The sequence below is a fragment of the Chelonia mydas genome, chromosome 1 (assembly GCF_015237465.2).
Source record: "Chelonia mydas isolate rCheMyd1 chromosome 1, rCheMyd1.pri.v2, whole genome shotgun sequence".
Lineage (NCBI taxonomy): Eukaryota > Metazoa > Chordata > Testudines > Cheloniidae > Chelonia > Chelonia mydas.
In genome coordinates this window covers 138,730,128-138,757,905 of record NC_057849.1, presented here as the reverse complement: position 1 = coordinate 138,757,905, position 27,778 = coordinate 138,730,128, and the positions used below count along the sequence as shown (strand labels likewise).

General features: G+C 39.8%; 1 protein-coding gene across 5 annotated transcripts in view; it reads right to left on the bottom strand.

Moving 5' to 3' along the window:
- CNKSR2 (connector enhancer of kinase suppressor of Ras 2) overlaps positions 1-27,778 on the bottom strand; it is a 379,302-nt gene that overhangs the window by 237,876 nt on the left and 113,648 nt on the right. For all 5 annotated transcript variants that reach the window (XM_037901608.2, XM_007070479.3, XM_027832677.3 and 2 more), the window contains one exon: positions 186-227. In XM_037901608.2, coding sequence (XP_037757536.1) covers positions 186-227 — 42 coding nt within the window. The remainder of the gene's footprint in view (positions 1-185; positions 228-27,778) is intronic.

The window sequence follows — 27,778 nt, the reverse complement described above, 5'->3', positions numbered from 1 at the left end:
CCTGCTTCAAGCATCTCTCTACTTATTTGCTAATGATTCCCCATGTTGCTGGTTATTTAAAATGATGCATCGAGCCCAAATTAGTTCACCACCACCACAGACACTACTGGTAGGAAAAGAAAAGATAAAGTCATGGGTGTTACACAGTAGAGATGTGTGTTTATAGAAATCCAAGGACTACTCACCACATGAAGAATTTTATTCTCCGTTTCATATACTGTACAATCCTGAAAAGAGAAAGTAGATGAGGGACATTAAGTCACTAAGTAAAACATCCCTTGGAAAATTGCTTTTTTTTTTTTTTAAGGTTAATCATACTGAAAAATTTACGGAGAAAACCCCATTTCAGTGTCCCAACTATGATGGAAGGATTTATGTAACCCAAATAGAGAGAGTAGAATAAGAAGGAAATCCTGAGTAGCAAAGACCTATACCTCTGGTTCTCCACCTTATTTTTGTTGAAATCCCACAAGATGAATTTTATTCCCCTCTCCCTAATATCCTTTTGTGCCATGCCCTACTACAGTCATGGCTGGCTGGCGTCTTTCTCCTCACCCATATCTCTTTCCTCCTCCTTTCTCATTTTATCCTTACTTTTCCTTAATATCATGGAAAAATCTCCCACCCACCAAAAACAAAATGTAACCCAGCAAACATTTCAATCGATTTAAAATAGGTGTGAGAGACTAAAACATTTCCCTAGTGCAGAAAGCAATTGTCCCTCCCATTCCAATCTGATCAAGGAAATTGGGAGAAGGAGTTGAATTATCCACAATACACTGAGTTGAATCATCATGTTTATGTAGCACTTCAGAGAGAGGGGGCAAAGTTTAGAGAAGAGAAAAGGTGAGTTGAATCATCACCCATGGACTTGGAGACATGGAGGATGGAGGATGGAGAATGAAGAAGAAAAGTGAGTCAGACTGTTACATACACAGAGCACACTGAGGGTTGTACACATGTGATCACTTTGCAAAGAATGTAAGGTGCTATCAACAAAAATGAGAAAGCATAGAAAGATAGAGGATAGAAGATTCAGGGGTTGGATTTTCTGCAGAAAAGGACTGAGGGGTTACAGTGGACGAGAAGCTGGATGAGTCAACAGTGTGCCCTTGTTGCCAAGAAGGCTAACAGCATTTTGGGCTGTGTAAGTAGGAGCATTGCCAGCAAATCAAAGGACATAATCATTCCCCTCTATTCAGCATTGGTGAGGCCTCATCTGGAGTACTGTGTCCAGTTCTGGGCCCCACACTACAAGACGGATGTGGAAAAATTGGAAAGAGTCCAGCGGAGGGCAACAAAAATGATTAGGGGGCTGGAGCACATGATTTATGAGGAGAGGCTGAGGGGACTGGGATTATTTAGTCTGCAGAAGAGAAGAATGAGGGGGGATTTGAGAGCTGCTTTCAACTACCTGAAAGGGGGTTCCAAAGAGGATGGATCTAGACTGTTCTCAGTGGTACCAGATGACAGAACAAGGAGTAATAGTCTCAAGTTGCAGTGGGGGAGGTTTAGGTTGGATATTAGGAAAAACTTTCCTAGGAGGGTGCTGAAGCACTGGAATGGGTCACCTAGGGAGGTGGTGGAATCTCCTTCCTTAGAAGTTTTTAAGGTCAGGCTTGACAAAGCCCTCACTGGGATGATTTAGTTGGGGATTGGTCCTGCTTTGAGCAAGGGGTTGGACTAGATGACCCCCTGAGGTCCCTTCCAACCCTGATATTCTATGATTAGGGACAGAAATCATGGCAGATACAGAGACTAGGAAATATAGGGAAGAGAGAAGCAAAGAGGAGGAATATTTTTGTGCATATGAAATAAAATGTATGCTGTTGAAAGCATTACTCCAGTTTCAGATGGATCCTTTAATCTCTACTGTAATACAAATAATAATTCAAAGAATGGTGCTCATATTTTAAGTCTTACATTTCTTAAATGTTTTTCCAATAGTGCAGAGAGTACAAGCTCAATTTTTGGCAGATATACCAATGTGGGCAATTCTAAACCATGAAATACTTCTGGTGCTAATCGTGGGAAAAAAAAAAAAAAAAACCACCCAAAACTAACCTGTTCTTAAGTTTCACAGAGTAGAACCAACAGGTTAACTTGGGAACACTTTCCTAATAGTAGCTGTTCGTATTGGCAAGGCATTGCTAATAATATAGCCAAATGAAAATCTAGCCAAATAAAATATCTAACAATTATATGCAGACATCAATGAGGCATCTGCATTCTTACCTGCAAAAGACACGTTTCACTTTTAAATGTGAGAGGGTAAGTAACATTTTCAATTTGGATATATTTATGTTTTGCAGGAATCATTTTTCAAAAATAGCAATGAGAAACTGCAAAACATTTTAGCAACATTTAAAAATCCAAGTGTCACTGAGCAGACAGTAAACTATTCATATTACATATGAAACTACTACAATCAAGTAGTCAACTTAAAGAGAACAGAGTCTAATCAGTTATCTACTCTGGAGAAAATGCTATTTTTCTTTATGTGCCTGAATTACATAATAATACTGAAAACAAATAAAACAGTTCAAAATGAGAGTACTTAAACTATAATAATTAAAATATTTTTTCTTCACTTAAGTAAAACACGAATGACTATATAGCAAATATTTTAATAGCCAAGAGGAAAAACTATTAAATTGTGGGTAAATAATATAAGTCACTTATGATGAAATATCTATAGATATTTTAAGTAGAAGTGCTAAATTACACAATACTTTACTCTAATTCCATATTTTAAACCATTTAAAAAACACACACAAAAGAGAAAACTAAATGTATAAAATAATGGATTTATGTGGGCTTCGGGTTACAAAGTTTGTCTGCTGTTGCCCCTTCTTCCGTTTCATCCCAAAATGAACCAATCAGAAACTTTGTATCTAGGTGGTCATTGAGAAGCAGTACTTTTGGTATTGGCAATTAAGTGTGACAGACAACCAGCACATCCTCAACATGCCCAAACCAGAACAAAAATATTATATTTTTTAGAAAGCAATATTGTTTATTACAAACAGCAGAATTAATTGCCACTCTGTCACGTAACAGTTAAATAAACATTAGAAGAAACCATATGTCCTGGGCTTGGAATCCAAAGAAAGGGGAACAAACTGTCTAGTTCTGACAGACCAATAACTACAATGCTAGAAATTGAAAACCAACTGGGAAATTCTTAGAATTAGATTTCTAGGTCTGAACAGAATAACATGGCCAAATGGACTTATACTCACTGCCAGTCATACATCTATGATGAATGGACTCACCAGCCCAAGCTTTATTGTAATCCTGAAACTCCCCCAAAAGACACGCCAAAGCTGAAAAAGCAAATAAAATCAAAAGGCTGTATCTCAAGGCTTGTCTATATACAAACACTTACGCTATGTCTGCACAGTTTAGTCAATAGGGCTGTGAATAGCAGCGGGCACCAAAGTTCTGAACTGTAAGTCCCCTAGTTTTCATTAATGTAGTCCTGTTTGAAAGGAGCATGAGAAAGGGTGCTAATGGGTGATGGTGAAAGAGATCAGGTGATGGTCAGAAATGGGGGACTCTGCGAGAGAGAATGCACATGTGCAGTGTTTGGTAAAGACCATGTCAAGTTAACAGCCTTTTTGGTGAATGGAACAGTTGAACAAGGGCTGCAGGTCAAATGAAGAGGTCGGGGCGAGGAAACGTGCAGCTAAGAAAACAGATGGGTCATCAACATGGACGCTGAAGGACTGAAGTTAAGTGTAGGAGATGATGAGGAAGAGAGTGACAGGAGTCCAAGTCAGAGAGGAAGTCTGATGGGGGAGGAACTAGATGCACAGTAGATGACAGAAACATGGAGGGAGAGAGGAGAGGAAAGTTGGATATACTATTGTTCAAAAGGAGAAAGAGTTGGAAGGGGGAAGAAGGAAGAATTGGAAGTAGTAGGAACAAGAGAGCAGAAGCCCAGCACCCTCACCACAGTCTGATCCAGAGCAGGGAGAATGAGAACAGAAGAGGCCTTCAAAAGAGGACAGCTGCAGAGCCAGTGACACCAAAGGATCTATTTTCTCTCTGAGATCCAGGAGTGGGAGAGAGCAAGGCATGAACAGTTTGTGGATGGCTGTGATCTTTTTTACAGATGGAGTGAGCATTCCAGAGAGAGCAAGAGAAGGGTAGGGTGGGGGCAGCAAGAGGTTGGGAAAAGTGGCATGAGAGGGGCAGAGGTGCTGGTAGGGGCAGGTGAAGGAAGTGAAGATGTTGGGTGAAAGGGAGGGGTCAGGGTTAGGGAAAATGTCACCAGAGGTGAGGAGCTGGTGGATGTAGCATATCCTAATAATTTAGGAGGTGTTCCTGAAGTCAGTGAAACTTGGCAGGGATGCAAGTGCCCAAGCATGCTAGCAGATCCTAATGCAGGATCAAGGTCTTGGGTTCATCTAATCTAAATCCCTGCCTCACAGCATGTTTCATTTTATTGTTTCTAACTATCCCTGTAAATAAGCATTTCACTTTCTTGACTATCTCCAACAATAATTTCACAACACTCCAAACTTAGTGATTTTTTCCTAATATTTAAGCTAAATTGCTTCTGCTACAGTTTCAGTCTATTACTTTGTGTTCTATCCTCACCAACTGATCAGAATAATTAATGCCAGTCACCTTTATAACATCCCTTTATAGAGAAGGAAATATTGGCCACTTATTATGGAGACGCTTACAATTTGCAAGTATGGCTTTTCATACCCATTTCATTTAACAATTTAAAAAACTTGAGAACTGCAAAGTGTTGCTAACGGCACAATCAGCACCTAATTAGTGTTTTTAATACCACACCACCCACAGCTAGAGAACCTTTCTTCCCTCAACACCTAGAGAGTTAGACCATGTCCCACTGCTGAAAATTCCCCTCAAAAAACTATTCAATTAGGATATTTGAATATTGCAATTAAGTTGGCTCAAGCTCATGTACAAGTCGAAGTTAAACTTTTTTCTCTTTAGAAAAGCTAGTATGCATATAAACTGTCACCCACAGCCAAACCATACTCCCACAAGAGATGACAATTAGTTACCATTTCTGTGAAACAACAGCACGATTACTCCTCTAAGCAGAATACTCATGAACAGAAAGATTTTTTGCTCTACACATTAACGCTCTGCACTCCAAAATTTTCTTAATGGACAAATTTTAACTGACCCTAGACTATTTGACCCTACTAGTACCATTTCAACTACAACAGCTGAACAAGGTTGATGGTTACTACAAATGGGTGAATACTGCAATATGCGTAAAGCTAGAGCTACTACACATATTGTATGTACCAGAAAAATCAAAAAGGTTTCTTTAGTCTATGTGATGTGCCAGATCCCCAGCTAGTAAAATATGGCATAAGCTAGTGCACACTGATTTACACCAGCCAGGATCTGGCCCCAAATTTATATTTCAGAAAATCCAGCAAAGGGTTTAGAGCATAAGCCACAAAACTTGTGCTCTAATAAATTTGTTAGTCTCTAAGGTGCCACAAGTACTCCTGTTCTTTTTGCGGATACAGACTAACACGGCTGCTACTCTGAAACCAGCAAAGGGTTTATCTCCGAAATAGTACATATCCCATCATCAGGCATCAAAATGAAAAGGAGTGATGAAATTAATTATCATCAGGCTCCAGTGGTCTCTCCCTCCACAAACAGCAGGAACAGCAAGAATGAACTCTACAAAAGCAGCTGGGAGCAAGCTAAGTATTCACAACATGAAAGGAAAAGATAAGACTCAAGATAGAGAGGGGAGGAAAGGATTACACATGCGGAAGAGGTTACAAAAGATAAGTAAAGGTTAAAATGCAACAAAACAAAACAAGCCTATGGAAAGGTAGAGTTGGTTTACTTTAGATTTTAATATAATTAAAAATATAAATGAAAATATAATTTTAATATAATTAAAAAAGCTTGGTAAACTTCAATACTGAAGCACTCAAACTGCACCCCTCATATTCCTCATAAACATTCTTCTGCATTCTGTCTATTAAGATAGTAAGGTATTTAGGACAGAATGAAACTCATCTGCAAAGTGCCTACCTTGCTTTGGGTATTACAGACACAATAGAGAGTTTAAAGAGAAAGTGAATCTAACCAAAATTAGATATACTGTATTTGAAGCAATGGACCAAGTAAAAAGCACTGACATATATCACAGATATATATATACACACATTTCACACATACACAGAGAAGCTTAGAGGTAGAGTCTATTAGAGTCTCTTCATGACTCTTTCAGGGCATCCCAAGTAATTACTTGGGGATTTATGTCCAATAGCTAAACTTTCCCTGTTAAAGTTCAGCAGACCAGAGCCGGCAGGATCCTGCCTGAGGTTTTTCTTTTATAGCTGAAACAAGTGTTTTGAGCACAGCATGTATTCGAAGATTCCTCACTGTTGAGCCCACAAGGACTCACTCCTTGAAGTTAAAATTCTCTTTCCTATGTATACACAAGTAACCCAGCTATATTGATTAACATAAAGCAATTGTCGGTCAGATAAGCTGAAGATGATATAAGTAATGTTCATTTGAGTCATACAGTATATATGCATCTTGTGAATACACAACCAAATGTTAAATACAGACCTTTGATCTAATAACAACTGAGTATCATTGCATATTTGAGGTAATTAGAGTTACAGGAAACAGACAGACAAACATGCACACAGCATCTTCCTTGATTTCTTATCAACACAAATGAATGGGCTTACCCTATTAACCTCTTTTAACATCTCTTTGATACCCCCACATAAGTGAATTGTCCTGATTCCTGTTGCAATGCCTCCACAAACCTCTAAGGTTCTTACACAGTTATTTGGCCTGTTGATCCTAACCTGACTGCTGGTTTGCCAGCATCACACATGCATTTATTGAAGTTTCCATTTTCCTCCCCATCACTAACTTTTATGATCCAATATGTTTCTAGTGTCTTCTTCTCTCTCCCATTGTGTCTCTAATTCTCCTGTTTATTATTTCCCTGTTCTGTTTTCCACTTCTTTGAAAAAATAACTGCAGCAGCACCTTTTTACTCTGTTGTCCACTCCTTTGAACCATAGCTTGTTGTAAATCATCTCACAACGAAGTGATGTGATTTTACAGAATCACCAGCTCAAATAATATCCTAACATACCATAGGAACAACACTCTTACAATTCCACTGAATTCACAGAGGGCAACATTCAACAACAAAAATCAAAGTTCCACTGGTATGATGTTGCATAGCCTAGTGGAATCCAGATTTAGTAGCTAATAATATTCTTTTTATCAAATTAATCACTATACTATGCACTCCTCCCTTTGACTACATCTCCCAAGCCTCCTAATGTATCAATACATAGAAGCGGCCAGGGCAGATTACATAAACTGTTAATGAATGAATTGGGCGTACACTAGGGCTCAATCCTGCAAGCTGCTGAGCACTGTGGCCCTGATCCAGCAAAAGCAGTTCAGCGCATGATTCACTTTAAATGTGAGTAGTCCCAGAGACTTCATCTGCTTAACTTTATTTGAGTAGTCCCACTGAAGTACTCTGCTGAATCTGGGCCAGAATGCTCAACACCTAGCCTACAAGAGAACAATTACATCAATACATGGAAACATTAATCATAGAATATCAGGGTTGGAAGGGACCTCAGGAGGTCATCTAGTCCAACCCCCTGCTCAAAGCAGGACCAATCCCCAATTAAATCATCCCAGCCAGGGCTTTGTCAAGCCTGACCTTAAAAACTTCTAAGGAAGGAGATTCTACCACCTCCCTAGGTAACGCATTCCAGTGTTTCACCACCCTCCTAGTGAAAAAGTTTTTCCTAATATCCAACCTAAACCTCCCCCACTGCAACTTGAGACCATTACTCCTTGTCCTGTCACCTTCTACCACTGAGAATAGTCTAGAACCATCCTCTTTGGAACCACCTCTCAGGTAGTTGAAAGCAGCTATCAAATCCCCCCTCGTTCTTCTCTTCTGCAGACTAAACAATCCCAGTTCCCTCAGCCTCTCCTCATAAGCCAGACCCCTAATCATTTTTGTTGCCCTTCGCTGGACTCTCTCCAATTTATCCACATCCTTCTTGTAGTGTGGGGCCCAAAACTGGACACAGTACTCCAGATGAGGCCTCACCAATGTCGAATAGAGGGCAACGATCACGTCCCTCGATCTGCTGGCTATGCCCCTACTTATACATCCCAAAATGCCATTGGGCTTCTTGGCAACAAGGGCACGCTATTGACTCATATCCAGCTTCTCGTCCACTGTCACCCCTAGGTTCTTTTCCGCAGAAAAACCCAACAGGCTGAAAATAACTTGGACCATGTACCAGTACCAAAAAATTTGCACTATAGGGAACCTTATGGAAAAGACTAAGATGAATCTGGATTTCTGTGCCTATGTGAAATAGATGTATTTTATATAGTTTTATATACTGAGTTGGCAACCTGCTGAAATTGTCTGTCACGGGCTTCACTTCTCCGAGTGCCTATGGGCTATGATCTTGTGTCACAATATTGTCATTGCTCTTATACTTTCTGTCACAGTTTCAGGGTATTCCGCACCCCCATGTTCCACTCCATGAGTGTCCAGTCAGGTCTCAGGCCTCCAGTTATCACCCATCTCTGGACAGGAACCCTTATCCCAGTCCCTTCTTGACTGTTTTTTTTTGTTGTTGTTTTTTGAAGGACTGCACACCTCCCTGCCTTACATTGGGATATCACCAGCAGCCAATCTACCTAAAGGCCAGTCCCTGTGCATTGCTTTCTCTCCGAGGGCTATGTCCCAGTGTATTCCCAGTAATTACGAGTTACCACACAGCTCTTTTTAAGCAAGCACATATACTATTAAAGGTAAAAGCATCACAGATAAAACATAATAAAAATAACCAGATTAGTACCAGCAGTCAGTCATCAGTCTTATGGGACCTTAATAGGCAAAAGTCTTTCCAACCCTTTTGCAAAGATTGGGCCCCCCCTCCCCTTGGACAGAAGGCCCTGTTGGTTTGTTGGATCATAAAGAAACCAGAAGCCTGTGTAAACCCAGCCATTTATATCAGAAGCCCTTTCTTTGTCTGTTGGTCTCTAGAAAACCCAGTTTTAACAGTATCTGAAGCCACCCCGGGGCTCTCTAGAGTTGTTTAGTCTCAGTGACTAGACTTAATCACCCCCCGGGCATCTTTTTTAGTTCCTGTAGGAGTTGTGATAACTCTCCCACACACAGTAGAACACAATCATTTGTAAACATTCATACATTTAATACAATGTCTCCCAAAGATACTGGCTGCGGTTGCACTATCACACCACATTCGCTAGACCCTTGCCGCATTATAATCAGTTTGGCAGTTGCAAGTACTTGTGAACCCTATGATTTTATTCCCATTGCTGTAAAGTTGTGCTAATTAGAAAATAAGATGCAGTCACTTACAAACAGTTATGGGATACCAGAAATGATAAAAACACACAAGTAAATAATAAACTTTCATTTGTTAATTGCAAAAATAAATAAAAAAAATTAAATTAAAATTTCAGCCATATTACTCACTCTTAGATGAGGGAGTGCAAGAAGCAATAACCACTTCTCATATTTGAAGGATTGTGTATATTCCTGGCCATCAGACTCCCTTATTCATTAATTTATTTAGTTGTTCCTGCAATACCACTCTGAGGCAAGGAAAATTTACAGATGGAGATCTGAGAAACAGATAGATTAAATGATTTGCCAGAAACAGAATCCAGGTCTCCTTATTTATTCCTAATCTAGTAAATTAATCATAAAATCATTCATTCTTCTCTACTTCTTAGGGCCATGTGAAGTCAGGGTTGTTCAACCAGGCTGCATGGCACTAGGAAGGTAGAATAAACTGGAATAGAGAGTTGCAGAGCATAAGAATTCATCTATGAGAGGTCTCATCCCCAAGGCAGCTCTTGAATTAACTTCATTTCAGCTTCTTCACCACTGGTTTCTTTGCTTTCTTTCACAGCCTTCCAGAGTTTGCACAACTAAGGCACCCATGTATATATCTTTTATTATGTCAGATTTTCAGTCACTGAAACACACACGAGGTTATGAACATAATTCAAGAACGGTAATCAAGTCACCTGGGAAATAAAAATGTCCTTCACGAGCAACTCAATCTTCCCTCCACACTTAGTCATATGAGGGCAACTAAAGTTTGTTTCCAGCTTAAAAATAGTTGGTTGATAAAACTGCTTTTGCTTTTTGTTTAAAAGTCATATCAGATGTTCTAAACTAGATTACTGTAACTCCGCCTCCATCCACACCCCAACAAAAACTAATGATTAATGACAAAAGGGATCAAGATGGTCAGGGACACAACCCCATGCTCCCGGTGTCCCTAAATAGTCAATGGCCAGAAACTAGGCCTGGATGACAGAAGACGGATCATTCAAAATTGGCTTGTTCTGTTCATTCTCTCTGAAGCGTCTGGCCCTGATCACTTTCCGAGATAGGATACTGAGTTACATGGACTATTGATCTGACCCAGTATGGCTCTTATATTTTAAAATGATCCCTTCGAGACTAAAAATAAAGAAAAAACTAGACACAGAAACATTATAAATTATTTTATTCTGTATGAACTCTATCACTGTAACTTTAATAATTACAGGGGATTAAAATGAGTGTTTGGAGGGAGGCTACAATTTATTTAAAAAAAAAAAAAGCACCAAATGATTTCAAGGTGATACTGCAGCCAATCTACATCATCAGTAAATCAGGGCAATTATTGCAATAAACACATGCACATCACCAGAAGATTAACATTTAATATTCAGAGAGCATACAATGAAAAGTTTATTTTCCTGTTTTTCTCTATACCACCTTCAAACAAATAATAACTGGGAGCAGATTAGTAAACTTTTACAGAACACTGAAGTCTTTAATTAACCTGCAAGGAAATGGTTCAGAAATGCTTTAATACTGTGTTTTCTTTCTGTAACTGTTCAGTACCTACTCTGCAAACCTTGCTTTTTACAGTATATTATAAAAGCGCTCCAAAAATTCTATAATAGTTTAAAAACTTACCTAAGCAAATATGTAAAAAGTGTAAATCATCATTTCTTTGTACTTTTTAAGTTCGCGTGTCTACTATAAATAAATATATTGCCCAAGATGAGGAGAGTGTACATGTCATTATACCCATCTTGTATGGGAAAGGAAGGGCGATCAAGAAATGGATATAGAATTACTCCCACGTTACTTTTACAAATAACACAAGGCAAGTGAGATCTGACAGATTAAATTATTTAATGTTCCTTTAATTATACCCAGAAGCAGTTCTTTGAGCCCTTCTGCTCCTCTAGTTACAGGTCTATTATTCATGAGATTTTACAGGAATGAATAGTGACAATCCTTGCTGCATCTATGGGATATTTATATATTCACCTAAGCATATAAGGTATATAGAAAAATCTTCATGATGTAAAATGAAATGAATCTGACAAGATATTAGTCTCTCACACAATTCTAAATTATACAGTAACAAACAGATATCAATGTAGTTCTTTTCACAAAAGTGACTCTAAACATGGGTTCTATTTTCCCTTAATGATTTCCAGACTAAGTGTTTTCAATTTACAAATAAAATATACTTTTTCTAACTATCTGTCTTGCCCACACAATCTGGAATACAAATATCTAGCTGCGTCTTTTCCTTCTCACCTCAAATACTAATGGTTCCATCGGTCTAATTAGGTCTTTCATTACACCTGTGACAATCCCATTGTGTTCAGTAGGTGTGCTCAGGTATAACTGACTGTAATTGTACTTCCAATCAGAGTTTAGCATACAATTCTGTTGCTGATGTACAAAGAATAGACCCAGTCTCTCTTTCTCAGCTGTTTGCTCTGCTGTGCTGTAAGAAGTTAAAAGGACATACAAATCTGCACTTAACACTAGCAGTTTCATCTGTAGGGGCCTCTGGTCAGGAGTAACATCCAGCCCTCCCTGCCCCCTAATGATCCATTTTGGGAAGGGCTTCATTTAGCTCTTCTAAAATCCTAGATACCTATGGAGCATCACAGCTTTTTTCTCCTCCAAATCTCAACTAAGAGAGTCTTCCTCAACAAGATCCAGGCACATGCCACCTTTGGAGTTTCTGTTTGAGCTGTAGCTCACGAAAGCTTATGCTCAAATAAATTTGTTAGTCTCTAAGGTGCCATAAGTACTCCTTTTCTTTTTGCGAATATCGACTAACACGGCTGCTACTCTGAAACCTGTTTAGTCATTGTTGCATTAGTTTCAAGGTAGGTGTGTCATTCATCCCACTCCTCAGCTAAACATGTTCAGGTTGCTTTGATCTCTCTATCTGTGACCTCTCCATCTGTTCCCTTCTCACCAAGGTATTTAGACAGGTGCCCCAACCCCGGTAATATAGCAGCCAATCTTTCATGCAATGTCAGTTGTCTGTTTGCCAATTCCATTCAGGACTGAACTTGAGGCTTTTGATAAAAATCTCTAGGTTCTAATTTTTCTTACATGCTCTTTACAATTTACGTCTTCAGAAGTTAATTTGAAGGTTTATCACACAATTAACAGTTAGTCCTTCCTGCACCTGCCCTCACTTACTTCATCCCCAGTGCAATTGCCTTTGGGTTACGGACATCGTTTTGGAATGCTAATTAACCTCCTTTTAAAATCTCTACTGTATCTAGGCTAGTGTTATACTTTGGAATCAGCTCTTTAAAGAGACATTCACCTAATATTTCAGTAACTTTATTTTAAGATTTCTTCTGATAAGAAATTATTGACACTCTGAAGTTGATCTGTCACAGGAACCATCACTTTAAAGAGCAACATACAAAAGCTTTTCAGATAAAGGAAACATCTCATAAGTAAAATCAAAATATCCATAAGTAAGTATTGAAAGGAATGATTTTTCATAAATGCTTGGTTTAATCTGTTCCCACTGAAGGCAACCAAAGTTTGCTCCCATTGATTTAAGTTGTAGAATTAGGCCACTGCTGAGCACTTTTGAAAAACTCACCTTAAAGTCAATGAAAAATATGAATGTAATAAACAAATAAATAGAAATAAGAAGAGTTAAAGTGACCGGTAGTGCCAAATAATTTATATGACTCTCTCGTTTGTCAATGTAACCACTGACTGGAATAAAGCTCATTAATCCTTTTAACGCCTTTGCTTCTAAAGTTGGTTAGAACTGTAACTGAACTCTTTATTAGTAGGATTTCCAGCAGTAAGATGGTCTGTCAGTATTGCTACTTAGTTAGCGAAAATAAAGGTGATTACCTTGTTTTTTGTAAATGCTTAAAATGTTACCCTCTGTTTCTTCATCAATCAGCACTGCATTAGCCAAAAGAATGTTGTTTTGGCCTCAAAATTATTCTTATCCAAAAAATTCATTTAGGGCTTGATCCTGCATCAATATTTCAACGGAACTTAGTTCAGTTTAAAACTATATTTACATAGAGCATTAGTTGTGAAGGTAACTTCTAAGAAGTTAAATTCGTTAGTAACATGCAAAATTAGACTGTTCATGAGACCATGAATCAGGGATTTAATTGGAATCCTTACGGTAGGCTATGACAAGAGTTCTTTAAAAATAGACTAAAGCTTAGAAAGGAGTGCAGCAGGTGGAAGATACTCTGCAGATCTATTTGTCATCACTATTTATTGTTTGTATAGTGACAACAATGAACTAGGTACTTTACAGAGAACTACAAAAACAAGGTACATGCAATCAATTTAGCCTGTCATTACTGAAAATACCAAATGCATGAAAAATCTGATTAATGAAACTCAGGTGAGAACTGAATTGCTCTAGGGTGGTTCAGAAACAGTAAATTAGGTCAAAATAATTTAACCTATGGAAAAATTGAAGCAGATGCTGTTTTGAGCACACTTTAGTACAGCACAACTCTTGCATAATGATTAGAAAACTGAAGATATTTAAAGAGCTTTACTGCCAAAACCATGATTTACAGGTATGCAATCAATAAATGTACAAAGCTCCTGATTGTTTTATGATAAGTAATCAAATTTGATGTGTGTGTGTGTGTGTGAGTGAGAGAAAGAGAGATACACAAGTGTATTTTCTAAAGAACTACACAAAACATTTGAGCAAAAAATGCAGAAAAACAGCCTCATTAAAATATATATTTGCTTTAGATTAGAAATCTAGAAAAAATAAGGTAAGGAACAAATGTGCATTAGTAGGGAGGCAAACTGTATGATCGTTAGGTATTTTACATTTTGTAAATTTTCTCTGTGTGTGTGTGGTGTAAAACTGTATTTCCAATAGGACAAAGGTCACAATCAAAAGGATGAGGTTTTGCTTGTTTGTTTGTTTTGTTTTTGAGTTTTGTGCGGGGTTTTTAAAATACATTACGAGATCATGCCATACCATGAACAACTTCTTAAAAAATATACACGTTCCAAATGAAATGGACAGTGCCTATTTAAAGTTAAGATAGCTTAAAGATGACATGTAATCTTTGAATTTCCTTGCTTTTCCTCTGTTACAGTTTAAAAGTTACCTTCTTATACAGTTTATTTGTACCTTTCTTTACAATTTCTTAACATATCAATGGACAACATATGAATAGGAAAATTCATCACTCATAGGACCACACAGTATGAAAGTTAATAGGGCAGTTTAATGGAGTTGTTAAAGTTTATCACATTTTAAAAAGATTTTCAGATATTAAATATAGCTATGGGCAATGAGTAGTAATGGCTACACACCTTATGCTCCAGTGCACACTATACCAGTACATTTACCATGGTTTTCTTTAACTCCCAGTGGTGCCAGGATTGACCCTGGAATGGCATATATGCCTAATAAAGAAGGGCCCAGGCAACAGAGCTCTTTTTGCATCTGGACCTCTCAAGTACCATTACTGAGCACAGCACGCACCAACAAAGACTTAGCTTAGTGTCACAGTTTCAGGACAAATGCATCCCAGGAGTATCTAGTCAGGTCTCCAGCCATCACCTGTCTTTGGGTGGGGACCCTTGTCCCGATCCCTTCTGACCAGGGGTTTTAAGGCAGCACAGCTTCCTGCCTTACCCTGTAATATCACCAGCAAGCCAAACTGCCTTAAGGCCAGCCCCTGTGGATTGCTCTCTCTCCAAGGGCTATGAACAGTGTATTGCCAGCACTTGCAAGTTACCACAAAGCTCCTTCTAAGCAAGCACCTTTATTATTGAGGTAAAAGCATTGCAGAAATATTACAAGGAAAACAAATGAATTTAAACAAACACAATAAACATAACAAGAGTCACCAATCACTCTTATGGTGCCCTAGTAGGTGAAAATCATTCCAAATCTTCCACCAGGTTAGGGTCCCCGCTTAGACAAAAGTTCCTCTCCCTTTGCTGGATCAGAAAGAAGGCCACAAATCAGTTCAAGCTCATGCTTGTATACCAAAAGCTCTTTGTCTCCTAGTCTCTGGAAAACCCAGCTTGAGCCAGTATATGCAAATTACTTCAGGGGTGGTACCTCTCTAGAACTGTTTAGTCTCGGTGATGCACATTAATCATTTACCACTGTGTCCTGGAGGAGCTGTGGTAACCTTCCCCCATGGAGTAAAACACAATTATACATAAAGCTACGATTTAGTCAAAGGTATTTTCAGTAAAAGTCATGGACAGGTCACGGACAATAATCAAAAATTCACACCCCATGACCTGTCCATCACTTGTACTATAAAAATCCCTGACTAAATCGTAGCTGGGGGGCGCTGCTCTGTGGGAGGCCCGCAGGGCTGTTGCTTGGGGGGAAGCCCGGAGCCAGCAGCACCAGCTGCTAGGGGCCGCCGAGCAGCAGCTGCTCCAACCTCCCTCCCGTCAGCCCACCTACCACTGCTCTGGCCACACCTAGGACTGCTGCCGGAACCTGCCAAGCTGCAGCTGCTCCTGCTGCCCCCCTGGGCTGCCCAAGCAGTGGCGGGGGAAGCTGGCTGCAAGGCCACCTGAGTGACTGGCTGCGGAGCTGCTCCAGCTCCGACCAGTGCAGCTGGCCCCAGAGCCACTCCAGCAGCAGCCAGTGTGGCTGGCTGCAGGGCTGCCCGAGCATCTGGCCCCAGAGCCAGCTACTTTGGCAGCCCTGGGGTCAGCCACAGTGGCTGCTGCAGAAGTCATAGAGGTCACGGAATCCATGACTTCATCTGTGAGGGACACGGAGCCCTACTCATATGTAAACCATTCAGAGATTTAATACAATATGGTCTCCAAAGCTACTGCATGAGATTGTGACCGATATTGCAATTGGGACTCCTAACCCTACAGAATTAGGCAAATGAGGTAAGGCTCTTTTCTGCCAATAGGAAATGGGTTAGGGGTTTCCATCTGCCGTCATGCAAAATGCCTTTCAATAGAGCAGGCCTAGAGTAAATTCCTTTAAAATTCATAAATGCTAAAATGTTTTTTTTTAAAAAGTCAAGGCTTTGGATGAAAAGGTATTGGGCCTTGGACAGTTTGGCAGTTCTAAATGTGAACATCACAGTGAGGGGGAAGACGAGGCTGATGAATGCCAAAAGCAGACACTTGCTTCCACCCTTTTCACTGCAGTTGTCCCTAAGGGATGAGGGTGGATTTTTATTTTATCATCTTAACTTTTAATGAATTTACCACTACTCAGTAAAATCTAATGCCTATGTCTCTCCTCGTTGGCCCCTACCACGTATGTCGAATATTTAAATTATTTAGTCACTGACAAACAACGATTAAAATGATATATGATACAAGAATAAGCGTCACAGTCTCTATACCTTCCTGATTCTCTTCCTATCTCTTTAACTATTCCCTAAGGGTCTCCCATACTGGCTTGTCCTTCTCCATCTCATTTTGTCAGTGTCCCAAAGAGCTCAGCTTTCAACTCTCTCCTCTTCTACATCTACCCCCCTGTTGTTGGGCAGCATCTTAAGTTCATGCTGCTTTAATTACCATCTCTGTGCTGATGATTCACAGATCTCTCTCCCCTTCTGTTCACATTTCACAGCTTTGAATCTCCTCCTGGATATCTGTCACCAGCTCTAACACTACATGACTAAAAAATGAACTCATGTTTCCTCCAAAATCCTCCCCCCTCCCTTCTTTCTGCATCCCTGTCAACAACTCCACCACCTTCTGTCCCTCAGGCTCAGAACCTGGGTGCCATTTTCAACTCCTCTTCCTTTCCCACACACATTCTCTGATTCCCTCCCTGCAGCATTTCAGAAATCTTTTCAGTTCCCGCAATTCAAACTATAAAAATTCTTGTCCACACTTTCACCTTCTGGTGCCTCAATAGCTGTAACTATCTCCTCTCTAACCTCCTTGGCCCTCATCTTGTCCCCTGCTCCAATCCACTCTATCCAGAATTCAGCTGTGTAAAAATTATCTTATCCACCACTAATACAATCAGGAACATCATATCTAAGCACAACTGTGGGGAGAAGAGAATATATTGTTTAGATCCATTTAGGGAAGATAAAGAAAACATTCTTTGGAAAAGAGGCACTTGAGGGGAAATATAACGTAAGTTATTTAAAAAAATCTATTTTATTAAAAAGTAATTGCCTATAAATCTTATAACAACTAAAATGTTGTAAAAAAACGTAGGTCTTTTTTTCCCTGAATATTTTGTGAAACCGTAATTTTCTCTATCCTTAAATATAATGCAAACTAAAAGTAATCATTACCCAGGTAGTTGAACACAAAGAGAATTGCCTTAACATTATTTATTTTAAAAATTTATATACAGCGGCACCTATCACCGTGGCAACTAGACATTTCATGCAAAAATTCAACTTACATAAATCTGCCAGAATGGGTAGCACTAGATCAAGCCTCTGCTGTTATAGCTAGAACAAAAGAAATCAATAACCATTTTCTGGGATACAATTAATAGAGAGTTACATTATATAAGAGAAGGTTCTTTTCCTCCACCCTTCTAAACTGAATTATTTTTATCCTTTCTGTAAAAAAAAGTGCTATCTTATTTCCCCTAAATATCTGATCACATTTTTGTCTGCACTTTACATATGCTGTGAAGACAGTAAAATACCTTCCTGATGTAATAATTCTAAGATGAGTTGATACGCTACGGGCAGAAATCACGACAATTATTTCAGCGCTGACAGGAAGTGCGTGAGTATCTACCTATATATCTCGCTGGCTCTAGCTGCTGACAGAATTCTGAATGCAACTTCAGTTCTAAGGGTGATTTCTCCAGCTAAAGGCATTTTCAATCAATAGGTGAAAATCTCCACTAAAATCATTAACAGATGAGATGCTGAAAATGATAGTGTGTCCAAAATGTTCCTCATAGACATAATAGTTTCTCTTCTTTTCAATCACAAAAAAGGGCAACCCATAAATATTGGTTTAATAGCTTGATACTGACAGGTGTCATAAACCATAAAATAAAGGTTTTTATAGTGACAAAATTTCATTCCTCTAATGAAAAACTTTCAATTCCACTTTCTATGTTCAAATGCTGAAGATCATTTAGGACCAAATGACTTTCTAGCTGCCCTTTACTCATATTTTCTTCCCACACTATAAATACAGTAATTGCTCCTGGGTATCAAAATAATTTGTAGCAAAATATATTTTTAGATACATATACTCCTCAGATGCTCACCTGGCCACAGAGGGAATAAAATTAATTGAATTTCAGCAATACAAAAAAAAAAAGTACACAGTATTTCTGACTCAGCTATCACCTTAACATTTATACCACAAATTTCAGACAATCTCATTTGAAATGTTTGCCCTAATAAACAAACCTCTGATGTGCACACTGACCTTACCAGTTTACTGAGACAGGGCTTGACCCTGCGTTTCTTGCATATCTAAAGCTCCCATTTCCAAGCAGGTTCACCATGGTAAACTTGAAGTGTCAGTTTTAGGCATGCAAGAAATGCAAGGACTGAACCTTCACTTCTACAATTAACTCTGAGTCACATAAATACAGTAAATGACAAAGTTAACATTTTTGCGAAGAGTTACCAAGAGAGTAGGTGAAATATCCTTTTTCTGCCCCTATTTAATACAGAAAATAACTGTGGAATCTAGGATACCGATGTGATAGGATACCAATTGGTAAGCGTTGTCTTTAACAGTGTCCAAAGTATCTATCTAGAAAGGAAGCCAGATACCTATAAGTAAATTTTCTTTAGATTTATTTAACTCCAAAATATGATTGCCACCCAACTCTGGTCCTCACAGCATCCACAGCCATTCCACTAGGGTCTGTGAATAATCATTTCACCTCATTTGGTGGCAGAGGTCTATTATTCCAGGCAGCACATGGCTCTCTCATTCAGGTGCCTTTCCCAGGCCCTTACCAGGAAAGACTTAAAAGCCATAGTTGTTTCTCTTCAGCACTCTAAGCAGAGAGATTCCCTGTTCTCTCACCCAGACTGACCACAGGACCTGCCTTTTATCTCCTGCTTCTCTTCCCAGGCTTTGCTCAATATTGCCTATCCTAAATGTTCAAAAACCAAGAGGCACACCCAAATATCATGAGATTGGCTTAAAAATCTCTCTCTCTTTTTTTTTTAATTAAAATATACAATTGGGGCTCATTTATTTGCTTTCTAGTTATTGTCTTTAAGGTGCACTGAGATTATATTTTTTATGTTTTTCTCTCCAACCATGATTGCTAAAAACTTTTTTAATGTGAAAGCTGACAGTTCATATATTCATGTATTCTGGGAGCTGAGGGTTTATATTACTATTTTATAAGATTTTTAAAAGCACCTCAGTGACTTGGGAAACTAAGGGTAAATTTTTCAAATAATCTGTATGATTTAGGAGTCTAAATCCCATTTTAAAGAGTGACAGTCTTCAGAGCCCAGGTCTCACTGCAAGTCAATGAAACTTTAGATATTTTTCAAATACTGGACCACTGGTGGGTAAACTATGAATGTCTTCAGACTTGTGTTCTGGAGTGCCCAAATCATTTTTGAAAGTTGGATTTAGGCATACCAGAGCCCATTAATGACATTAATAAACACAGTATTAGAAAAGCAACCAAAAATGGATTAAAATTATGATCAAATTTACAAAATATATACATAAACACCTTATAAATTCACTGACGTCCAGGGTCAGACTGCAACTTATCCAAACTTAACTATGTCCCTTGAGGTTTGCAATTTAAAAAATTGTATTATACAGAAATTAAAGCTACTTTAATTTCAACAAAGTCATTCTTACCCATGATTATCTCTACTCTTAGAGAATAATATGAAACTGCTGTTGTATCACTTTTCCTAAATAGAATCAGGTTTTACGTTTCCAGTGTTCCTTTAACCTACATTTCACCTTATCACTAGCCATCATATATTCTTTGAATTATAAATGGGAAGAAAATGACAACCAGGGATAATGTGTACCCTGGAACAATTCTCATTATGAACACGGTTTTGAAATTTAAACAATGTGGATCCTAGGCAGTAAAGTTTTTAAAATATTAAATGTTATAAACCTCTGTTTCCAGTCAGTTATAGCATTCCAAAACCTTCATCATTTGGGCTATTTACTATATTTAGTTTGTGCTTGGAGGCCTGGATAAATGTTTTTGAAACTTTCAACCAAACCTTCTACCAAATATCGAGAGAGAGGCTGCAAGTGTGTGGATTTCCCTGTCCAGTCTCAATGTTTTTTATAATGTACTTTGTTTTCAAGATGGATTTGCCTGCAAATATCTGATGATAGGTTTTGGGTCTTAAGTGTACACTTTGCAAAATGGTGTTATCCACTTAAAAAGCTACTGTATTCATATTCCTCAAACTTGACCTATTTTATAGATCTCACTGAGACTGGAAATGTAAAAGCCTCTTTAAAAAGACACCAATTAGTAGTTTTAATGGTGTGAATACTTAAAGACAGATCATTAGTTAAGAATAGCTGACACAAACAACTATCTAGCTGAGCTGAGCTTAAGACCTACAGTTTTAGAGTTATATTTGGCAAGTTCTTACCAATTAGCACTTTAAAAAATGGAAATGATGCATCCTCAGTGGGAAAAATTTTAAATAAGAAGCACAAAAATATTATTTTAACAGATTTATTGTTATATTTATGTGTATTTTAAGTTTCCTCAGTACAAAAAATAAATAGGACAATTCTGTATATCTCATGTAAAAATAACACTAAACTATTTTGGAAGTGATATGCAATCATATTTATTATTGTCTAAATTATAGATCATTGCCCCACTATGTTAGTTGCTGTGCACAAGAAGCTGACCTTGCTCCAAAGAGCATACAATATAAATAAACCAAAAGTGGGAGAAAGGAAGTAAAATTATCCACATTCTACAGATGGGAAACTGTGCCATAGAGAAATTAAAAGATCTGACCAAGGTCATACAAGTAGTCTGACAGAGCTCGGGACTAGGGGCAGATCTCCCAAGCCCTGGTCCCAGTCAGCCACAAGGCCATCTTGGCCTTCCATGACCCCTGTTCAGTAAGATACTTAAGCACATGTGTACCTTTAAGCACGAGTAATCCTATTAAAGCATTCAGTGGGACCATTCACATGTTTAAAGTCATGCATGTGCTCAAGGATCTTGCTAAATCAGGTCCCACATTATTAAAGTTTATTTTAATGTATAAGCACAAGAGGGCAGGGTTAAGGTTGTGAGTCAAACCCTAGCTTTTGCTAAGCTAAAATCACAGAGAATTGTTAAAGAAAGGTGCAAAGAGTCTCTTTTGGAGAATAGCATAACATACACAAAAAATAGGAATAAGGCATAAGGTATGTTTCCAGTAAATATTTTATTTTAAAGGGGCTGATTACTTTGAAGACAATGAACATAAAATCAGACTTCTCGGATATTCCCAATGTTTTCAGGATTTGAATCTTGAGGAAGAAGATATTCCAATCTTTTTATTGAAAAAAATCTATTAGATACTCCAGGAATGTCGAGAATGATAATGATAGAAGAGCTGCCTTTAGAATGCCTAGAAAAGCAATAAATCTTCTGGTCCTTCCAGTACCATCCTAGTCACTTGTACTACTTTACATGCAACAAAGGCTATGGACCACCTGAATCTATAGGATGAAATTCAGGCCCTACTGAAATCAATGGAAAATCTCCCATTAACTTCAACAGTAGAAGGATTTCACCCTTATCACGATAGTGCCTAAATGCCAATTGAGAGGTACTCTGCAATCCTCTGCCAAAGGTTCCTTGGGAGGGCTGCACCCTTGCATCCTCAGTTACCCTCAGGAGTGAGATATCAGCTTCCATTCCCCTGCCCCCGCCTGTTGAAAATGGTGCCAGTATTCAGAATAGTGTCCCTAGGCGCTTGAATTGATCCCCCTCTAAAACACCCAACACTTTTTCCCATCTCCTCCACCCCCCTCCCCCCTGCCAAACTCACCATGGTTAGTGCTCTCGCCATGCTGTGTGCCTGCCAAGAGAAAGTGAGAAAGTGGTGTATGTAACTTGTATGACCCAAGGCTGAGAGAGTGCAGTCAACAGTTTTTCTGTCTATTGTTTCTTTAGATTCTGCAGAGGTGCCCTTGAGGGTCTCCTGCTGTGCACCAGCTGAGCAGCCCAGTCTGATAAACGGTTCCCTCAGGTGGAGTAAGGAAGACATTTTCAGGGAGTTGCGGCAATTGTCTGATGCTGCTGATAGTCTCTCTCCATGCTCTGTGTTTGTTATCAATGAAAAACTGAGAGTGGAGAGCCAGGAGAGAGGAAACAGGGACAGGAGCAGATGATACAGCTGCTCAAGGACCAAACAGATATGCTAAGTTTCCTAATTGTGCTGCAGGTGGAACACATCTGTGCTATCCTCCCCCTGCAGCCCATACCAAACTGCCTTTCTTGCCCTCCTCAAACTCCCCACACACATTCCTCACATGTTCCTGGCTGTTGCAGTACCCCAGGTGCTCCATCCTGAGGGATATGTTTCACAAAGACAGCTGGACAGACACCCAGCTGTGAGAGCCTCATTTCAAAAAGTGCTCTTCGTTATCTTGTCCCTTGTAGGAAATTGAAATGTTTGCATAGATGTAGAATAAAAATGTACTTATAAAAATGAATCTTTATTTGTCTCCTACACATGATGGTTGCTGCTGAAATTCATAGACAGTAGCAATCGGTGGATTTGCAGAGTAAAATTAATGCACTCACAGCAATCGTTACAAGGGTCATATTAAGGTGCAAGAAAGAAATGCCTGGCTCAATGCATTACAGAAAGACACATCACTGGGGCTCATTGTCAAAATGCTCCTTCAAAGCCTCCCTGATTCGAATACCCGCATTGAGCCCATCTAGCAGCCCCGTATCTGGCTGCTCAAAAGCAGCTGCAAGCCATCCACCTCAGCGCTCCACCCCAGAGAAACTTTTCCCCTTAGCTTCAAAAATGTTACACAGAGCACAGCAGGCTGCTATGACCATGGGAATATTTTCCTTGCTGAGGTCTAATCTGCCAAAAAGGCAGCACTGGCGACCCTTTACTCTGCCAAAGGCACATTCAACAGTTATTCTGCACCTGCTGACCCCACTGATGAAGCGCTCCTTGCTGCAGTCAAGGTTGCTGGTTTAAGGCTTCATGAGCCATGGGGTAGGGCTGGGTCTCCCAGGATTACAACTGGAATCTTCTGATCTGGAAAGAAAATCCCTGCTTGCTGCTTTCTATACAGGCCAGCATTCCTGAAGAGGCATGTGCCATGCACTTTCCCTTACCACCCCACGTTGAGGTCGGTGATCCACCAGCACTTGCAAGACCACAGAAAAGTAGCCTTTTCTGTTGAGGTACTCGCAAGGTTGTCTGGGGCCAAAATGGGGATGGATATGCATGCCATCTATTGCCCCACTGCATTTAGGGAATCCTATTGCCTCAGAGCCATCTGCTATTTCCCACACATTGCCCAGAGTCACAGTCCTTCATAGCAGGAAGCGATTACTGGCCCTGCACACTTGCATCACTGCAACCCCCAGGGCGGACTTCCCCACTTCAAACTGATTCACGACTGACCAGAGGCAATCTTGTGTTGCCAGCTTCCACCCAGCAATCGCCACTCGATTCTCCACAGTTAGGACAGCTCTGGATTTTGGTGTCCTTGCGCCAGAGGGTAGGGGGTGAGCTCCACACACAGTTCCAGGAACGTGGCTTTGCGCATCTAAAAGTTCTGCAGCCACTGCTCATCATCCTGCAATCATCAATGCAATCCCACCACTCTGTGCTTGTTTCCTGAGCCCAGTACTGACGGTCTTACTGTGTGCAGCTGCTCTGGCCAAAAGCAATCTTGAATTCTTTCTTTTCATTGCACACACAGCAGGGCAGACACCACGGTGTCATTATCAGATTTGCAGCTCATGAAATACTGTAGGATGAGTCACTTTGTGTTCGTAATGTTCATCACAAGACTGGAAAGCAGTGCAGGATCCATGCTTTCAGACAGAGATGGGGGTGCACAGGTTACAGGGGCTGTTGAAAAGTGGAACGGAAGCCACAGAATGATAGGACAGAGCTGAGCCGACACCCCAGGAGGCATTGCAACCCCTTCCCAGATGCAGACGACAGCGAATTGCGCAGTGGGATAGCCATCCATGGTGCACTGCTCTCTCCATCGATGGAAGAACACCAACTGTGGACATGCTCTGCTGTCACACAGCACGTCATGTGGACGTGCAAAAGCGGTTTAATTACAGCTATAGATGATCGTCAATGTAACTTAAGTTGACTTAGCTTTGTAGTATAGACATAGCCTAAGAGACAGTCCCTACCCTGAAGCGCTTACAGCCTAAGTAGACAAGACAGATAAAGAAAGATTAGGGGAAAGGGATAGAATATAAAAGCAGAGTAAGCAATGTGAAGGAGGCAAACATTATGCTAGCAACACGATTTTTGTTTTTTAAATATTTTCAGTAAGGTTATGCTAGGAAGGGATTAGTTAGATGGAAAAACAAAGGGAGATGGTGGGGCAAATAGCCAATCAGCATATAGAGTTCAGAACGTTAGCAATGACAACGGCAGAAAGCACTCTGATAACATCAATGTCTGTCAGTCCCTGCTTCAAACGCTCTCAGAACCTGCTTTGCTGGCTTCATTCTGAGGCTGACACCTCCGTGCAGTTTCTTTCCCAGAGCCCACATGGCCCAGGGGAGAGGTAGGGAATGCTGCATGGGTCACACTGCCCCTAGAGAAGGTCTCCTCTGCATAATTCTGGATAAAAGGGATAGTGGGCAGAGTAACACCCCTGGTCTCCAGTACAGCAATTCCTACTTGAACTTCTTCAAACTGCTTGATCTACATCAAAACAGAATTGATCAAAAGAATATGTTCTGATTTTCAGCTCTAACCGGGAATAAGAGAACTAAAACTAACAAATAAGTGAACTAGCGAAGAGGAACAGCTGACAGGGGAGTTTTGCGAGGTAGTTTAGAGGAGTAGTGGGAGAGTGGGAGGGCTAGATACACTTCTTTAACATCCTTTAAACTTAAGGCAATAAACACCCTTTGATAAAAACAAAACAAACCAATGAAGGAAAGAGCTGCAGGAGTCAAAAAAAGAATGCAGGCAGGAGTCCAGCAATAGAGTGTGGGCTATCCAGTTTGCTGCACTGAATGCAGCATGTATGATTACCTGCCTTATGGGCAGGTGGTGTATGTGTGCATTCGATGCAAGGACCTCCTGGCCCTCAGAGACTGTGTACAGGCTTTGGAGGCCAGGGTGGCTGAACTGGAGGAGCTAAGGGAGATAGAGAGGTACATAGATGCGACTTTCCAGGACACAGTAGAATGGTCCCACCCCCGGTCTCACAGCCTCTGTGCTGTTGAGGAGGATGAAAGTCTCAGGGAAGAGAACATCGAACTCGAGCAGAGGGAAACAATCCCATATTTGGGACCCTCCTTCCAGAAGATGCCATGGTATCCTCTCGCACTGAGGATACCTCTCCGGGGGAGGGAACTCCAGTTATTAGGAAGAGATATGTATTAGTAATGGGAGATTCATCATTAGAAACAGGTAGCTGGGTTTGTGATGACCAGGAGAACCGCATGGTGACTTGTCTGCTGAGTGCAAAGGTTGCATCTCTCTTGAGACATCTAGACAGCCTTATGTGTTATGCTAGAGAGGAGCCAGTGATCATGGTACATGTAGGTACCAATGACATAGGGAAGGGTAGGAGAGAGGTCCTGAAGGCCAAATTTAGGCCAAGTTCCTGAGCTAGATGGACCTTTGGTCTGGCCCAGTATGGCCGATCTTATATTTCTTAAGACACCCTCAATCTGTTTTTATCACAATCCTGCAACTGTTCTAATAAAGTGAAGTCTGACAAGTATGTGAACTAGCCTGTAAACACACAGTATTCCCACCACATTCTCTCAATACATCACACACCTTAGTGAAGTGTCCAAAACTATCTTCTTCATAGGCTTTGCTTTTGTGACTATAACAAAACATTAGCCTCAGATCAACCTTAGCTTTTCCTAAGGATTCTCCCTGTCAGAAAGGAAATACTTACCAATTAGATGAGGAACCCATGATGGAAACAATTTTTAATAAGATGTTCAAAATGATTATTGTAACAGGTTATTTTATTGGGTTTCTATATAAGTGTATTTTAAGTTTCCTCAGTACAAAAAATTAATAGGATTCTTCTACTGTGCATGTACAAAACATTACAAAAGTAAACTCTCTCAGTCCCTATTTTCTGCTCTCCAGAGAGACATTCCAAGTGGCAATAACAAGATCCCCCGGCAACTATGAGTTAGCAGAAATTATTCTGCATCTGTATGCAGTGCTGTAGCACCTAACAGGATGACTCAGCTCAACAGCCATAAATGCCCCTATTCAGGGCCATAGATTTTGATGTCCTGCTACATGACCTGTACAGCAGAATCTCAGTTACAAACACCTGTGGAATGGAGGTTGTTCGTAATGCTGAAATGTTTGTGACTTTGAATAAAACATTATGGTTGTTCTTTCAAAAGTTTATAACTGAACATTAATATAACACAGCTTAGGTTAGGGTGGTTTCCTTCTTTAAAAAGCCCCAGGTATCAAAGTGGTTAGTTTTTATGCTCAGAAATTAGATAAAAGATAGTGGAAACTCTGATTATTATTTTCTGTTCTCCATTGGTTAACCTGTTATTGTCAGGAATGGATAGCCATAAATGGATTACATTTTAAAGGCACAATGGCTTTTTTTGAAGGACGTCTGCAAGGATGAGACTATAGGCATTACAGAGTCATGAAGGAGTCCCAGATTAGGTTCAAATCATATCTAACTGTGTTGAAAATTAATTACCCCTGATACAGTGCTTGGCATTACTTCTTTTAAAATATACAGTCAGATGTGATGTTTTATTTTTTCTGGTTGAAATTGTTAATTCTGCAGCAGTTCATACAGCGCCTCCTGCCCTCCAACCAGGATGAGATCTCCATTGCACTAGGCACTGTACCAACACAAGGGAGACAGTCCTTGCCCTGACAGTATATAAACTAACAAGTGTTTTCATTTTGAATTACTATGACTCTCCTCCATAGCTCCCCCCAGTACCATAGAATCTTATCTTCATGGGTTCTATGCTGTTGGGTGCGTGTGTGTGTTGTTTTTTCAATCCTGCCTTTACTCCCACTGTCTAATTACTTCTAACTGATCTTCTGAAGAACATGATTCAAGAGTTAAAAAAATTAACTTCATACCTTTGTAAAACTATATTATGAGTGTGACATTAGTGACATGAACTGTGACCATATAGATCATTGTTGCAACCAGGGTCCTATGCACAAGGTCTTGTACAGAGGAGGTCAGGTGGGGTATCTATGGAAAGGTTGTAGTTTGCTGCTT